General features: G+C 39.0%; 1 protein-coding gene across 1 annotated transcript in view; it reads right to left on the bottom strand.

Moving 5' to 3' along the window:
- Positions 1-18,947, bottom strand: part of ush2a (Usher syndrome 2A (autosomal recessive, mild)) — a 929,735-nt gene that overhangs the window by 78,800 nt on the left and 831,988 nt on the right. Inside the window, 3 exon segments of the mRNA XM_072580162.1 lie at positions 11,845-11,962; positions 11,965-12,034; positions 16,759-16,823. Of these exon segments, the coding sequence (XP_072436263.1) occupies positions 11,845-11,962; positions 11,965-12,034; positions 16,759-16,823 (253 nt within the window).

The following is an 18,947-nucleotide window of genomic DNA, read 5'->3' as shown; positions in this document are numbered from 1 at the left end:
GGGAGAATGTGCAAACTCCACACAGTCAGTCTCTGGCACTGTGAGGCAGCAGTGCTAACCACTGTGCCATCGTGCCGCCCACTAGCTACAGGGAGAGGTTGAGTAGGCTGGGGCTGTTTTCCCTGCAGCGTTGGAAGCTGAGGGGTGACCTTATAGACGTTTATAAAGTCATGAGAGGCATGATTAGGATAAATAGACAAAGGCTGTTCCCTGGGTTGGGGGAGTCCAGAACTAGAGGGCATAGATTTAGGGTGAGAGGTAAAAGATATAAAAGAGACCTATGGGGAAACAGTTTCATGCAGACAGTGGTATATGGGTGCGGGCAGGTGGGACTAGATTGGGTTGGGAATATCTGGACGGCATGGACCAGTTGGACCGAAGGGTCTGTTTCTGTGGTGTACACCTCTATGACTCTATGACTCTTCGATCAGGAGACCATAACTTCATTCAGGATCCCAGCTGTAGCCTCATCAATGCCTTGCATAATTGTAATAAGACTTCTTTACTCATATTTTAATCCTGTTGTATTAAACGTTAACGTATCATATGCATTCAATTTCTTGCTCTACTAGCAAATTAACTTTCTGTGCTTCATGTTCAAGGAAAGTACTACATTAAAGGTGTGTTCTCAAGAATTATCTGGGATGCCTTGGGTATTATAGGGAAGGTTGCCCACATGAAATCTTGAAGATGATTCCTGAAGAAGGGTTCATGCCTCCTGTGAAGCGCTTCTGTGATGTTTCCTCCGGCATTTATAGTGATTTGAATCTGCCGCTTCCGGTTGTCAGTTCCAGCTGTCCGTTGCAGTGGTCGGTATATTGGGTCCAGGTCGATGTGCTTATTGATTGAATCTGTGGATGAGTGCCATGCCTCTAGGAATTCCCTGGCTGTTCTCTGTTTGGCTTGTCCTATAATAGTAGTGTTGTCCCAGTCGAGCTCATGTTGCTTGTCATCTGAGTGTGTGGCTACTAAGGATAGCTGGTCATGTCGTTTCGTGGCTAGTTGGTGTTCATGGATGCAGATCGTTAGCTGTCTTTCTGTTTGTCCTATGTAGTATTTTGTGCAGTCCTTGCATGGGATTTTGTACACTACATTGGTTTTGCTCATGCTGGGTATCGGGTCCTTCATTCTGGTGAGTTGTTGTCTGAGAGTGGCTGTTTGGTTTGTGTGCTGTTATGAGTCCTAGTGCTTGCAGTAGTCTGGCTGTCAGTTCAGAAATGCTCTTGATGTATAGTAGTGTGGCTAGTCCTTTGGGTTGTGGCATATCCTCATTCCGTTGTCTTTCCCTTAGGCATCTGTTGATGAAATTGCGCGGGTATCCATTTTTGGCGAATACATTGTATAGATGTTCTTCTTCCTCTTTTTGCAGTTCTGGTGTACTGCAGTGTGTTGTGGCCCTTTTGAACAGTGTCTTGATGCAACTTCTTTTGTGTGTGTTGGGGTGGTTGCTTTCTTGGTTCAGGACTTGGTCTGTGTTTGTGGCTTTCCTGTATACCTTTGTGGTGAATTCTCCGTTCGGTGTTCTCTGTACCATCACGTCTAGGAATGGGAGTTGGTTGTCCTTGTCTTCCTCTCTAGTGAATCGGATTCCTGTGAGTGTAGCATTGATGATCCGGTGTGTGTTCTCTATTTCTGTGTTTTTAATGATTACCACTATAAATGCCGGAGGAAATATCACAGAAGCGCATCACAGGAGGCACTGAGGATGTCACCTAGACAGGTGACAAAACGTCTGCAACACAAATTCCCAGCTTGACAAAGAGAACCACAACAAACATGTTGGAAGGCAGCATTCTGAGCCGGGGTAGAAGGCTGATGGCTCTTTGTACTTCACAGCCATTCCCTGACTGGATGGCAGCCAACCTGGATCTCAATCTCAAACTGAGCTCTACTGTGACACTGAGAAATTGGCAGTCTGTGCCTTTGGAAGCAAATTAGTCCAACAGGATTTTCCCTTATCAAATCAATGCTGGTATTTCTGAATCAACCAATATCTTGCCATTTGTCTATTAATTCTATCTTGAATAATTGTTCCAGTTACCCCACCAACTAAGTTAAATAGGCTGATCTGTTTCTCGAACAAAGGTAAAATATTCACAATTCTCCAGTCTTCTGGCAGCATCTAAATCTGAGGAAGATTGAAAAATTGTTGATTGGAGGTCTTCAATTTCCCCTCTCACTTGCTTCAATATAATTGAATGCATTTCATCTGGTCCTGGTGCCTTGTCAACATTAAGTATCAATAGCTTATCCAATAAACTCTTTATCAATTTAAAATTCTTCTTGTGACTGGGTTTCCTCCTGTGCTACTGTGGCCAGGGAGTTATCTGCCTCACATATAGAGACAGATGCAAAGCATTCAGCTATGATAATACAGCCACGCCTCTTATCTCCATGTGTAAATCATATCTTTTGTCATTAATTGGTTCAACTGCTCCTTTTACTGTTTATATTCCTATAGTGGATGCCCACTGTTATTTTCAACCATCATCCCAATGAACACCATCTCTTAGATGGTCTCCCCACTGATGTGTGATGTATTTGGCCCATATCATCCCTAAAAGCCAGGTTTAACAATGTTTCCTTCCTTGTTGCTATAAGAATTTCTCATAAACATAATCTACAAATGCTTTCACCCTACTGTTTACACTACCTGTATCCTGGGAGACTGTGAGGATTGAGAGATGCTGATGATCAGAGTCGAGAGTATAGTGCTGGAAAAGCACCGCAGGTCAGGCAGCTTCTGAGGAGCTGCAGAATCAATGTTTTGGGTATAAACCTTTCAAGGCTTCAAATCTTTTCCAATGAATCTGAAATTTTTGCCCCTCCACCATTTTTCAGTTCCGTATTCTTCTGCCTTTTCGTCCTATTTCTGTAGTCACGGCAAATAATAAGTAGCTTACTACTTTTAAAGCGCTGCTGGCTAAATTTTCAACCCAGTTCCATCAATTTTGATTGCAGGATCACATACCCCTTTCTGCTACCTTGTCATTAGTACAGATGTTAATCATGACGTCTGGCTTTTCTCCCTCCCCCAACAACATGTACTGTAGCCATTCTGTGATATCCTTAATGCTGGCACCAGGGAGCCAACATATCATCCTGGAGTCACCCTGATAGTGAAACACTTCCCTATCTGGCGAGTTTTGAGATTTGTATCTAAGGTTGAGGTTCTGGATGTAAGTTTGCTCGTTGAGCTGGAAAGTTCATTTTCAGACGTTTCATCATCATACTAGGTAGCTTCATCAGTGAGCCTCTGGTAAAGCACTGGTGGTATGGCCTGCTTTTTATTTATGTGTTTAGGTTTCCTTGAGTCACTTCCTGTGGTGATGTAATCTCTTGCAGTGATGTCATTTCCTGTTCATTTTCTCAGAGGGTGGTAAATGGGATCCAAGTCAATATGTTTGTTGATAGAGTTCTGGTTGGAGTGCCATGCTTCTAGAAATTCTCGCGCGTGTCTCTTTCTGGTTTGTCCTAGGATGGATGTGTTGTCCCAGTCGAAGTGGTATCCTTCCTCATCTGTATGTAAAGATACTAGTGAGAGTGGGTCATGTCTTTTTGTGGTAAGTTGATGACCTTCCCTGTCTGGCAGATCTATCAGTGCACCAAGCATTTTGGTGTATGTGACTATCAGTGATCTCCTGTACAATTGTGGTCCTCACCTGACATTCCTTGTCTGGGACTCCTTGCCTGAGAACACAATGTCTGATGGTTTGGCACACTAACCCTCCTTTCCCTGTAGACTGGCTGAAGCCTCCTTGTGCCCAGTGACTCCATCCATGCAGGTCCCCATTTCTATATCACCTTCGAAATTATGTACCACACACTAGCCATTGTAACTATCAACCCTTAGTCAAGTGTAGATCCTGAACTACACATGAAGCTACAGTGGGTTCCTGGATGGTAGTTCTTGGCTATTTGGAAATTCACAAGCAGAAAAGAAGAGTGGGTTAATGAAAGGGTTGGAAAGCTAGAGGTGCATGGTCACTCTATCTACGGCTTGCACTTCCTGTCAGATGTAAGGATGAGGATGAGGTATGAATTGAAAAGCAGCATCATCATCCTGACTATTCTTGACAGTGCCAGATTCAATGGCATCAGTTATCCCATGATGGGAAGTACCATCTTCTCCATAGGCCTCTGTTAGTGGAGGTGTGCCTGTCCTGATCTGGATCTATTTGACTCCCTTTGTTCTTGGACACATTGTCCTCCAAGAGACAAGGAAAAATGCTTATTATTGTCTGAAATGTCTTTGGGTGTTGTACCTGTCTTGGATCAATAACTGGAGACATGTGGAAACAGCAAGAGGGGAGTTTGAGGTTGGCAGAATTGTAAAGTACATAAGCATAAAATGGAGTATCTGAATGTTAGGCCTGAATTCAGATTGCTGGACATTCCTGATAGGGAGGTGATGGTGATAAGGTATATTGAGTATCATGAGGTGTTGGTGGAATGATGGTTAAAAGATGTCTTGTGAAAATGAAGTCATTTAACCACATGTTTAAGACTCACAGGCTTCTGGCACCACTCAAGAATTCTCAGGTTATCTCTTGGAGAATTAACTTCCTTGGCCACCTGCTCCCATTTCCTTCTCAGGGTTTGTCTTGAGGGTCGCCTGGTCACCTTCAGAAACATTGCTTCTCCCTTCCTTCCACCTTCTGCACTGATGAATCCAGTGCCACATCAGAAAACCTGTGAGTCCTCTCCCTGGACCGTGGCTCCATTTGGTAGGCTTCTTTGTATTAACAGTTTCCTCATAGGCAGTCAATAGCAGTTTCTGAGTAAATACTGCTACTTCCTTTCTCGAAGGAGAAGCTGCGTTTAAGATGTACAGGTAACTGAAGTATGCACTGGCCATACACTCACTGCTGGATTCTCTTCCACGTTTACAGTCAGTCATCAACAGGTTCCTCATGGGCTTGTGCCAATCGCCTCAATGAAATCTGGCATTAGGTAATCGTGCATCATGAGTGGTGTGCCTGAAAATGGATTTAATGCAATTTTCCCCTGCACCTTTAACCACCTTAGTCAGAAAATTACCCAAACTCTTCTGGGAAAGGCTTGATATCTACAAGAGTATTTTTAAAATATTTTAAGAGTGATGCAACAGTTTATCCACTTGCCTGATATTTTATTAATTCTAGTTTATAATACATTATTTTACAAATTCAGCTTTGTCCATATTAAATATTAAAAGCTAAATACAAAGGGAATTGCAATCAAAATAAACATCAAAATGATTATGATTATTGCAGGTTACTGTATTTCAGGTTTAATTGATACTTGCAGATTTCATTGGTTTGAGTTATGTTATCTGCAACAGAAAAAAAAGGTTAATTGTCCACTGCGCAAATCTATTTATGAACAGGTCAGTTAAGGGCCAATTATGACAGTATTATTTAAGATTTACAGCATCTGGACTAATCCACTGTCTGAAGATTTAACAGCATAATATAGACTAAACATAGCTTTACTTATGCACTGAATAGCATACAACAGGATTCAGCCTGACAGAAGAGTATAATAAAGATGAGAGACAAATTACTGTGATGAATTGGAAAATAAACAAAAAGATGATAGTAAGAAGCATTGGATGACTTACAAAGAAAATGCATTACTCCTATACAGAAACCCAACAGTAAAGGTGAATCAACTAGCTACAAAAAGGTAAAGATTGCATTAGATCAAACAATTTCCCACATTTGCAAGAAAAAAGTGGTGAACCCAAGGATTGAGATCATTTTAGAATCCAGCAAATGGTGACCAAGAAACTGATAAAGGGAAAAGAGAACATGAATGTAAGCTAGCATGAATGATAAAGGTGAACTGTAAAAGCTTCTTTAAGTTTGTGGAAAAGGAAAATACTAGCAAGGAATATCATGGTTCCATTATTGGTGGAGGCAGGAACATGTGTAATGGAGAACAGAGAAATGGCAAAGAAACAAAACAATTAGTTTATATTCATCTTCATAGAGATTGATATGGAAAATCTCTCAGGAATGCTCAGAAAGCTAAGGACTTGTGAAAATGAGGAATTTGAATACAATTAATAATATTTAAGAGTTAGTACGAGTAAAATTAACTGGATTGATGGTTGACAAATCCACTGGACCAGATAAGCTACATCACAGAGAGTTGAAAGTGGTAGCAATAGAATTAATGGGTACACTCTTAGTTATCTTTCAATATCCTTTAGATTCTGGAAAGTTCCCTGTAGACTGGAAATAGCAAGTGTAACCTCATTTTGTGAAAAGGAAGGGAGAGAGAAAATGGAGAATTACAAACATGTGAGTTTGCATTTGGTAGAAGAGAAAACGTTTAAAACAATTAAAGGTATGATTATAGAAACTTGGAAAATACTATTATTGAGCAGAGTAAACATGGAAATATGTAAGGGAAAGTATTTTTGACAAACCTATTGGAGTACAGAAGAATTTCATTATCCGGCATTCAATTATCCGAATAACAGATTATTCAGCAAGATCACAACGTGCCGATGCTTGGCTAAACTATGTTTTCTAGCATTTCATTATCCGGAATTTAATTAACTGTGTCTTTCGGATAATCAAGTTTCCTCTGTAATTTGAAATTGTTACTTGCTATATAGATAAAGGAGAACTAATGGATGTGGTTGTATTTGGATTTTCAGAAAGATTTTGATAAGGTCCCACAGAAAAGATTTTTCGATAAAGTTAGAACACACAGGATAGGTGTTGATAAACTTATGGATTGAGATTTGATTAATAGAGAAAAAAAATAATCACAGTTTAGGAACGAACAGGAAGTTGTCATGATGTCTAGCTGTTACTCGTGGAGTACAACATAAATCAGTGCTAGAACCATGGCTGGTCCAAATCTATAAAAATGACTTAGACTTGAGGACCGAATGTAATATTTCCCAAGTTTGCTGATGGCACAAAACTAGGTGATAATTTAAGTTACAAGGAGGATGCAAGAAGGTTTTAATGACACTTGGACAGACTTTGTGAATAAGGATGAATATGACAGATGCATTCTACTGTGAATAAGCGTGAATGTGGTGCAAAATACCCAGAAAGACAAGATATTTCTGAAATATTGAGAGATTGGGAAGTGTTGATGTCAAAAGGGACTCAAATGTCTTTTTTCATCAATCACTAAAAGGTAGCATAGAGGTACAGTCAGCAATTAGAAAGACAAATGTTTTGTTAGTCTTCAGTGCATGGAGATTTGAGTACAGCAGTAAAGGAGTTTTGCTGCAATTATATATCTTGGTGAGACTGCACCTTGAGTATTAAGTACAGTTTTGGTCTCTTAACTGGTAAAAGATGCATTTGCCGTAGAGAAGTGCAATGGAGGCCCACTAACATAAGTCCTGGATGGTGGGTTCATCTTATGAGGAGAGATTGATATGGAGATGCCGGTGTTGGACTGGGGTACACAAAGTTAAAAATCACACAACACCAGGTTATAGCCCACTAGCTTTCGGAACGGACAACCACCTGATGAAGGAGTCCAATTAAACCTATTGGACTATAACCTGGTGTCATGTGATTTTTAACTTGATAAAATCAGACCTGCATATTTTTCAGTTTTGAAGGCGAGAGGCGATCACATTGAAATTTGCAAAATCTTTTAGGGCCTGAAGGGTGGATTTAAATGTGATGTTTCATCTGGATGGGGATATAATTGGTGCATAATCTCAGGATAAAAGGTGGACGAATTAAGACATGGAGGTATTTCTTTACTCAGAGGATGAGGAATCTTTGGCATTTTCTACCGTGAGGGCTGTGGAAACTTAATCGTTGAGTTTTGTCTTGAACGTGCTCAATGTGTTTCTGGACACTAGGATATGGATAGGGACATAGAGATAAGGCAAGAAAATCAGGTAAATGATCAGCCATGATGGGCTTTTCAGCCTACTCTTGCCATCATGTTCCTTTTGTGTGTTTCATAAATTTGATTTATATTGGTTTTTGGAGCAAAGAAAGAATTAGAAAATTTGCATTTAGCTGATAATGGAAACATTTCATACTTCAACAACTTTAAGTTAGCTTCTGTCTCTCTTCATAGATCTGCGTTTCTGCATAAAAAAGGTAGAGTCCCGATGTCGCAGTTACTATACTCTGCCACAGAGTAGAACATCTTTATTCTTTTCAGTACGGTTATGATTTTGGATTGTACGGAATTCAGAAGTCTTTTAAAAAAACTGAATCCCTCCAGATAGGATTTCAATAATTTAATTTCAGAGTTAAGTCCAATTTATAGAATATTAAATTCTTTGACTAGCTTTTCCAATCATCTTTTTGATTTTTTGTCACTAGATGTGGGCCTCAATATAAAGAGAGAAATGTATGTATTAATTACCATAATGCACCCTTATAGAATAGGTGTAGTCAACATGAAAGTGATCTTTCTTTTAACAAAGTGACTGATTTAGTAATTGCAACACAGAATGTGGCCATTATTAATTCTGACCTTATATATCTTTAGGCATTGGAGATGAGGATGTTGTAAGAGGTGTTTGGGGCTGTTGGTTATGGTAGGATCTTCTTTGGGTAGGTGTTGTTGCCATTACTTCTTGCTTTAATATTTATTTACAAGGCTTACTAGCATTAAGTGATGAAGAGATAACCACAAAGAAGTCTTCACAGGAGGAGGCATACAATTTATTATCAAGATGTAGTTTCTTACATTCTACAATATAAATTTTAAAAGCTTAAGGCTAGTTAACTACATTAACCCTGGAAAGAGATATTATCTCTAAAGAAGTAGTAAATGGTTCTATGCATTATGGCTGTGGACTGTAGAACTGAAAACAATCAACAAACTGACTAGCTCCGCCCAGAGACCACCATTTATATATCAGCAGGCAGAGATATTCCTGAACCTCCAAGTTAATCGTTCCAAGCAAACTGCCTTAGGGAACGTCTTACCACACCCTGCCCAAGTTTGCTTTCTCCTTATTTAACTCATTACACAATAAATTAAACAATTATATAAAATTTAACCACAATCCCTTTTCCTGCCTCCTGCCCCTGTCCCTCACCATCCACCCCCCCCAAAGAAGATTAATAAACTAGTTGGATCTTTATGACAACTAACAGTGGCTACATTGTCACCATTAGCATAGTTTTTTTTCAAATTAATCATTCCTTAAAGTGCAGAAGTGCAGTGTTATAACTTAACAGAAAAAAAACACTGCTGTTGATAACATCTACCAAACGCTGATGGAAACAAATAAAGTAAGAACAAAGACTTTCTCAAATAGGCCCCTACGGGTAGATGCTAAAAATTGATGAACATTCAGTTCTCATGACCCAATAGTTGTATTGTCTGAGAATTCAGAAATAATCAGACTTAAAAAAAAATAGATTTTCATTTTATATTATTTTTTGTGATGAACATTCAGTTCTCATGACCCAGCAGTTGTATTGTCTGAGAATTCAGAAACAACCAGACTTTTTTTTAAAAAAATTCATTTTTTTTGTGTGGATCTCTCAAAGTGTTGTACCACCAATTAGGATCTCTGGAAAAGTAATCAGCATGGGAAACATGTCAGCCAATTTGCACGCAGCTACTCTTACAAACAGCGAAGCTATATAATGATCAGAAATATGTTTTAGTTTTATATTGATTAAAGGATAAATATTACTGAGACTTGTCACAAAATAACATGTTCTCAATGAACCAGAGATGCTACAACCCTTTTCAATGTTCAAGAAATATCAAGAAAGACTGCATTAATATTGCACTGGACATAAAATCATTCCCTATCTAGATCACGAGTTTGCAAGCATTAAAAGGCAACCAATTTGTCCTGAAGACAAATTAATCAACACAGACCATGTTGTTGAGATTAAGATGCTACAATGTCTCTCATTTTTCAATATTTCTCATTTTCTGTTTTATATGAGCTATGGTACAATCAATAATAGGATTACTGATCTCTGGTTTTTATGGTCTGTTTCTAATTCCTTCCTACAAAGAAGAAGAACATTTTATATTTTGCATCTGAGAACAAAGAAAACAAATTGCCATAAAATAAATACATCAAGGAATCAGATAGTTCCTGAGAGAGATCTTTGACAATCTGGCTACCTTTGTGATGGTGATTTTTAGAACCAAGTTTTTTTTTGAAGAAGACATTTAATGTTTATGCGTCTGATCTTCATTTCTCCACTTTGTAGGTGTTCAAGGCACTTGATTTAGAAGACCTTATTTTAATTATTGCTAAATGAAACATGCAAAATATATGGAGTCAACATTCAAATGACGATGCTTCTGATGTTTTTTTTTAAGAAGTGCTTTTTACCTGATATTAATATGCAGTTTAAGGAAGTAAATTTGCATCTGGAAATAACATGGAGGAACCATTGTAAATAAGAACCAATGCTATATCCCTTGAGGAATGCATTTCTTCTGTATAGTTCATAGAGTCAAAGAGTTATACAGCATGGATAACTCTCGGTCCAACTGGTCCATGCCGAACATAATCCCAAACAACTGTTCCCACCTGCCTGCTCCTGATCAATATCCCTCCAAACCTTTCCTATTCATGTATCTATCCAAATGTTTGTATATGTTGTCATCGTACCCGCATCCACCACTTCTTCAGGAGGTTCTTTCCACATGCGAATCAACTTCTGTGTAAAATATTTGCCTTTTATGTCTTGTTAAAATCTCTCTCCTCTTATCTTAAAAATGTGCTCCCTAGTCTTGAAATTTCCCATCTTAGGGAAAAGACAACTACCATCAACTCTGTTTGTACCTCTTATTATTTTATGAACTTCTATCAGGTCGCCTCTCAACCTGTTATGCTCGAGTGAAAAAGTCCAATCCTATCCACCCTTTCTTTATAATGCAAACCTTTCATACCTGGCAACATCCTGGCAAATATCTTCCGAACTCTCCTCAGCTTGATAATATCCTTCCTATAACTAGGCTACCAGAACTGGACACAATATTGCAGAAGAAGCCCCAAGAAGGTCCTGTACAACCTCAGCATGACTTCCCAACTCCTTTCGTCAAAGGACTGAGCAATGAAGGCAAGTGTGCCAAATGCCTTTTTGACCAACCTGACTATATATATTGCAAACTTTAAAGAATTAACTATCTGCACACCTAGGTCCCTCTGTTCTACAACACTTCCCAAGGCCCTACCATTAATTGTATAAACTGTATCCTTGTTTGTTATACAAAATGCAATGCCTTGCATTTGTCCAGATTGAACTCCATCTGCCATTTTTCAGCCCATTGACCCATTTGATCAAGATCTCTTTGTAATCTTTGATAATCTTCTTCACTAGCTACTATATCATCAATTTTGTGTCATCTACAAAATTACTAACCATGCCTTCTATGTTTTCATCCAAATCATTTACATAAATGACAAACAAAAGAGGACCCAGAACCGATTTCTGTGGAATGCTGCTGGACACAGGCCTCCAGTCCGAAAAGCAATCATCCACCATTTTTCTCTGTCTCCAGCCATTAAGCAATTATGTATCCTGAATCGCATGTGACCTAATTTTACTAATTAGTCTATCGTGTGGAACCTGGTCAAAGGCTTCACTAAGATCCAAATAAATAACGCCTACTGCTCTGCCATCATCAACCTTTTTGGTAATTGCCTCAAAAACCTCAATCAAGTTTGTGAGACATGATTTTCCTTACATAAAACCATGCTGACTATCCCTAATCGATTTTTGCTTCTCTAAATGTCCTTAAATCCTATCTTTTATGATCACCTCCAACAATCTACCCACAACTGAAGTCAGACTCACAGGTCTATAGTTCCCTAGTTTCTCCTTACAACCTTTCTTAAACAAACATTAGCTACCCTCCAGTCATCAGGCATCTCACCCATTAATGTAGAATATTTCACCATTGGGCTGTGTGGGCTCACTCCATGATATTAAAAACATTCCTTTTCTGTCAGTCTGCAGCTCATTGACAGGCCTGGGTTGCATATTAGGGGAGCTTCTAGAGTTTGTGCTTAGGCCCATTCGCTGGAAGCATAACCAACGGTCATGCAAGCTTCAATTTGCACTTCCTTCCATTGACATGTAGAAAATAGCAAAGTTTAGTTTAGATAAAGAACACATCAAAGTCTTTGAACAAATTGATTTATTTCCAATACTTTCTGTTCTACAACCTCATGATTGTTAAACTTATATGCAGGCATAATGTCTCTCTTTTTGAAGTTTTGGGGACATTTCTAATCTCAAAAGAGAATGCTTTCCAATCAGCCTTGAGTCAATGAGTCAATCAAATATTTTGTTCTCTTTAATACTTTGCAACAAAGTTGGCAGAAGTTAAAAACTGGGTAGTATCCAAGGAAACAAATCAGTATGGCCCAGGTTGCGCACTGGCTCATGTTGACTTTTAAGAATATGACAGAACTTCTTTAGGAGCTATTTTACCAGTTTCCTGCTTCCTCTGCCATTTCCAGTATTTTAGAAGAAGTGAGGTTACATAATTGTAATAGTTATATTCAATTGATGGAATATGCCATACAATGTGTTTCCCATTTCCTAGACTTTATGCCAATAGCTTCAGGTGAATGCAGAGAACTTACCACACGAAGTACAAATAAACTTCACCCAAAGACATTCAGTCCAGGTCAGGGACCCATCACTGTGGCCCAACTGAAGATGAAGCATAATTCCTCAAATGTGGAAAATCCATACGGCCAGTTTATGGAGAGGAAAGTGGAAAAGAGAAGAAAGAAAGTAATTGGCATTTTTATAGAGCCTGGTACTATCAAAATGCTTTACAACCAGTGAGGTGCTTTTGAAGAATGATCGCTTTTATAATGCAGGAAAGGCAGCAACTAAAAAGTGTACAGCAAGCCCTCAAACAGCAATGTGATAATGACCAAATATTCTGTTTTTTTTATTGCTGATGTTGAGTGAATGATAAATATTGAGATAGTAGTTGGAAAATAAGGATAAGGTGGTCATTGGTAGAGTACATGGTAGTGTAATAGGAAGAGGAAAAGTGAACAGCAGCCTGAGAACAGAGAAGAGATAGGAAGGCACAACAAACAGCCTATCCTACCCCAGGAAATACAAGCACTACAATGGCCAACTGAAGGAGGAGCAGTCCTTGAAAAGTCTTAAAATAACCATATAGGTTTTGATTAAAATCATGTGGATCCTTCAAAATTAGTTTTTTTTTTTGCTTTTTGCACTTGCTTTGTTTATCTCACAATGAAAGAATTACAAGGAAATGACTTTTATTAAATTGTGTAGTGGCAGGGCTGTATGTGCTTAATATGATGTAAAAGCAGAGCATTTAGAATTATATAATATGATCAAGCTAAATCAGCACAGCCTCCTGAAAGGAAACTCATTCCCTATAAATTTATTACAGTTCTTTGAGGAAGTAACAAATAGGATAGATAAAGGGGAAATCAGTCATGATCACATCGAATGACTTGAGGGGCTGAATGGCCTCTTCCTGCTTCTCTGTTCCTATGTTGTAGATGTAATATATTTGGATTTCCAGAAAGCATTTGATAAGGTAATGCAAATTAGGACACAATGGTAAGATTCCATGGTGCTGAAGGTAGTTTATTAGTATATTAGGATACACAACTGGTGGACTAACAAAGACAGAGTTGAGATAAAGGGGTCACTTTCAGGATCGCAATCTGTGTTAAGTGTAGTGCTGCAGGGATCAACGCTGGGGCAACAATTATTTACAATGAATTTGTGACTTGAATGAGGAAAGTGAATGTACTAAAGCCAGGTTTGTAGATGCCACAAAAATTGTGGGAAGGCACGTGGTAAGATGACTCAGGGTCTACAGAGGGATATGGCAGGTTAGGTGAGTGGACAAAGACTAATCTGATAGAACATAATGTGGGAATGTGTAAGTTTATGCATTTTGGCAGGAATAGTTGAGATCTTAAATATTATTTAAATGCCAAAAGACCACAGTCCATGTCTTTCTATAAACTGCTCTCCCCTTGAGTAATGTGAGGATGAGCTGATGATGTTGAACACATACTGCTCAGCAAATGCCTTCCATTCTCTTGATGTGTATTGCTTTGCATTTTATAACATATATTACTCTTTCACAAATCACATGCTCACTGAATCAAGCTCATAATATTAAGGTAACTGTTGTATCTCTCAGTTCTTTCACCTTTTGGATAAAATGACACTTTGAATAGAAGTCTGCAATAACAGAGTACTATTCTTGATTGCGTGTGACTGAATTGTTCCTATGGAATGCCTTGATCTTAATGGCACTTTAGAAGCTATTATTTCTTCCGTCTGTTGTGTATTTCTGCACTTCTGGCATACATTGCATGTAGATACTATTATTTCAGCATTTTATTTGGAGAAGATTTTGCAGTACAGAACAGATTTGGCTTTGAGTTAACAATTCTCTGTTCCCATGTAGACTTCATATTTGTTTTAGAGGAGTGCTTCCTGCAACATTTTGGGAATGATTATTCTCATTCTGACTGGTACCTTCCAGTGAGATTTTATCTCTGATAGACCAGTATGGCCATATTGCTGGCTGTGTTGATGTATCTTGTCAGGCCATCCCTGGATCACTTGCTGAGAGAGCATCTGTAACTCATCATCTTGGTTGGTCTAATATGTCATCTGATTCTATTTTGGTAGTATTATACAGTACATGATGGATCTTTCCATCTTGATCTTTTACCTTATGATTTACTGAGACCAGTTGCAGATCTTTGCAGCTGTGCAACCCCAGGAAAGCAAGACCATCGGTTTCAATGGCATAGGATATTCAGTTTGCTTCTTTTCCTTTCTGTGTCTCATTGATTTGTTTTGTTCCTACCTGTCAAATCTTGGTTCTACCAAGATATTGCTTGGTTTCAGAACAGCTTTCTCTGCATAACCAATTTCTTTCATATTTTCAGGAACAATCTGCCAGTATTGTTTGAACAGAGTGATGCTACTCTGTGTTCTGATCTCAATCTTTTCCCCTCAACTCCCTTTTCACCCTCTTCTATTTCAGTTCAGCATGATTCACTCCAGTTCTTCTTTCTTTCACATTAATTTGGATAAACATTTCTCCTGACGTTTCGTTGCATGTTTTTATTGCATCTCTCCATGTGACTGGCAGAATAATAGACTGATCCATTGTTAATCAGCACATGATGGCAGTGTGACAATTAATCCAGGGAAAATATTCAGAAAACAGTTCACTGCCATAACTTTATGAAAAACATAATTGACCCTTAACTGCCCTCTGGGCTATTAGGGGTGGGCAATAAATGCTGCCTAGCCAGCAACCTTTCCATCCTGCAAATGAATAAAACAAATTCTACCTCTTGCACAAAGACCAGAGATACAACAGTTACCTTAATATTATGGTTGCAGACAAATAGACTTTGAGGAAATCAAAGTCTTTCCTGCTGATAAATTTGAAGAGGCAGTCACTGGGCACACTGGTGGATACTTGGGTGCAATTGGTGAGGCCCAGCAAATACATGAGGCCCAGCAAGTACATGAGGCAAACCAGTGATGCCAGTGAAACCCATTGCCCTCTGTCCCTGTGATATCCCATCAACCTGGAATTCAATGTATTGCTCAAGTATGGAATATAGGGTATCAGTAACCTGTGAGCTACAAAGCTGTGTAACCATTTGCAAATGTCATCGAGGGCTATAGCTGATCCTTGAAAGGAGTCAGAAGTGAAGAAATTCAAAGCCACGTGATCTTGGTAGGAAGAGTAGAAAAACTGGATATCCTTTAAATGGTGAGAAAAAAAAAACATTCATGTTGGTGTTCTGAGGGATTTGGGTGTGCTTGTGAAACAAATACAGAAAGTAAGCATGTGGATACAGCAAACAATTAAAAAAGCAAATGATATGTTGGTCTTTGTGCAAGAGGTAGAGTTTGTTTTATTCATTTGCAGGATGAAAAGGTTGCTGACTAGGCAGCATTTATTGCCCATCCCTAATAGCCCAGAGGGCAGTTAAGGGTCAACCACATCAAGAAGAATGCAAGAAATGCAAACGTTTAAGAATTAAGAAGTCAACTTGCAATGTACAAGTATTTGCTGAGACCACACCAAGAGTACAGAATACAGCTTTCATCTCTCTACGTAATGAGGGATATATTAAAGGAGATGCAACAAGTGTCCACTACATTGACCCTTCGGTTGATAGTATTGTCCTCATTGCATAGATGGACCTATACTCTCCAGAGTTCAGAAGGGTGACATGATCTCATTAAAATTCTGCACCTGACATTGCAGATGCAGATGTTTCCTCATTTTGAAGAGTCTAAAACTAAACTCTTCACAAGTTCTTACAATTTCATTGCTGGATATTAAATCAAAATTCATAATGGGCATTTTTTGCATGTTTCTAAAATAACAGCAAACTATTTTGAAACAACAAATTCTTTCAGTTCCATACTGAAAATTAAGTCTTCCTAATTTTTCACAACTTCAATACATCCTAATTCTAATTTAGTCATGAAAGGAAATATTTATTAACATATAGTAAATTTACTAACTAAATTAACTATAATGGTTGTGATAATTTTTCACCGAATTTCTGAATACCACTTTCTCTACATATATTACAGTGATAATATATTGCCACCAGCAAGGAGCTGATACAAAGTTTTTTTTTATTTATGTATTGTCAATTTGGTGATAAAAACACAGGCAATGTACCTACTGACAAGGGGGAGAGGTGTTTCTGAGGTCCCATTATTCCTAGTATTCTTGACACACATGATGATGAATTTGAATATGGCATTAAGGTCTTGAAATTCTGACCTTTCCCACAAATCTGAAATGCTCCATTTCATTATGTGCCACTGTGTCCTGCCACCACAGCTGTACTATTAAAATGTTACAAGTTTAAAGTATGCTTACAGTAACAGACTCCTGTGCAACATACAGTTCATCCTACCTCAGTACATTTGCATTCATCATGCAGCGAGGTCGCACTCAATGATTTTTCAGTGTGAAAACACTTCACAATAGACTGTAGGTGCTGGTTATTCACCCTGTGTACCGCTTCACCAGCAGCTCCAAACAAGTGAACTGACCTTGCCAGAAGACATCACATCAGTTCATTCCCCTAATTATCTTGTGCTCTGAGCATGTCACCTATGACACACTTGGAGTGCCAAATGTTGTTAATGTAAGACTGCTGACTGATCATTGTGCACTGGGCAGTTCTGTAGCACAGAGAAAAGGGTGGATAGAATGGCAGCAATGAAAATATGAGATGAGAACCAATAAAAAGGAAAATATGTATTTATGTAGCCCCCGTCACAACTTTGGCACATCCCAAACCAACTGACAGCTTATAAAGTACTTTTAAATGTATTTGTTGCTATAAGCTGGAGTGTGTGTGTGTTTTTAGTGGTGGCTGGGAGGAGACATGAACAGCAACAATGGAGGCACACAGGTATGTTACTGTTCAGATGCATAAATGACATTAGAGGAAAGCTACCAAATTTTCTTGAAGCCTGCTGTGATGCTAGTACGCAGATTCCCATTACTCAGTGAAATCACTGCCTGGCATTATGTCTTGAGTACCCGGTGGAGTAAGATGATGAACGTCAAACATTTGTATCCGAAATAGGGAGTGCCCATCATCATTTGTACAGGTAAGGATTTGAAAATCTATACATTTGTCTGAATGAATAGCTGGGACAGAATAAAACAATATCAAGTTAACTGGAAACACTTTGTGACATGCATACTCAGGATAACTATCAGTTGAGGAAACTAATCTCAGCGGCTTTGTCATTAGGTCTGCCATATTTTCCTGTAGTGAAAATTAGGGCTGTGATTTTCCCATTTGAAGTTAAAGAGTGCTAACAAGTGAGTACATTGGCATCATTTTTGACTTTGCCCAGGGCTAGTTATCCACATGATTCACACCTCATTATATATGTAAGCAAGATGTTAGGTGTATTACTTGGCAAATCACATGGTTAGCAAAAAGACGTGTTCATCGCTACTGGGACTTCTGATTTCTAAGGCTTCGATTCAATATTCAAAGTCCAACTAATCATCAGTTCAAGCACTGCAAGCTGGGAACTTCCAGAATTGGTGCTGGCTCCTCTACTTTTTGTCATTTATATAAATGATTTGGATGCGAGCATAAGAGGTACAGTTAGTAGGTTTACAGATGACATCAAAATTGGAGGTGTAGTAGACAGCGAAGAGGGTTACATCAGATTACAACAGGGTCTGGACCAGATGGGCCAATGGGCTGAGAAGTGGCAGATGGAGTTCAATTCAAATAAATGCGAGGTGCTGCATTTTGGGAAAGCAAGTCTTAGCAGGACTTATACACTTAATGGTAAGGTGCTAGGGAGTATTGCTGAACAAAGAGACCTTGGAGTGCAGGTTCATAGCTCCTTGAAAGTGGAGTCACAGGTAGATAGGATAGTGAAGAAGGCGTTTGGTATGCTTTCCTTTATTGGTCAGAACACTGAGTACAGGAGTTGGGAGGTCATATTGTGGCTGTACAGGACATTAGTTAGGCCACTGTTGGAATATTGCATGCAATTCTGGTCTCCTTCCTATCAGAAAGGTGTTGTGAAACTTGAAAGGGTTCAGAAAAGATTTACAAGGATGTTGCCAGGGTTGGAGGATTTGAGCTATATGGAGAGGCTTAACAGGCTGGGGCTGTTTTCCCTGGAGCATTGGAGGCTGAGGGGTGACCTTATAGAGGTTTACAAAATTATGAGGGGCATGGATAGGGTAAGTAGGCAAAGTCTTTTTCCTTGGTTCGGGGGGGTCCAGAACTAGAGGGCATAGGTTTAGGGTGAGAGGGGAAAGATACAAAAGAGACCTAAGGGGCAACTTTTTCACGCAGCGGGTGATATGCGTATGGAATGAGCTGCCAGAGGAAGTGGCAGAGGCTAGTACAATTGCAACATTTAAGAGGCATTTGGATGGGTATATGAATAGGAAGGGTTTGGAGGGATATGGGCCGGGTGCTG

Source organism: Chiloscyllium punctatum, chromosome 11, assembly GCF_047496795.1.
Source record: "Chiloscyllium punctatum isolate Juve2018m chromosome 11, sChiPun1.3, whole genome shotgun sequence".
Taxonomy (NCBI): domain Eukaryota; kingdom Metazoa; phylum Chordata; class Chondrichthyes; order Orectolobiformes; family Hemiscylliidae; genus Chiloscyllium; species Chiloscyllium punctatum.
Note: the sequence above shows the minus strand (reverse complement) of the source record. Positions and strands in the feature narration are given on the sequence as shown.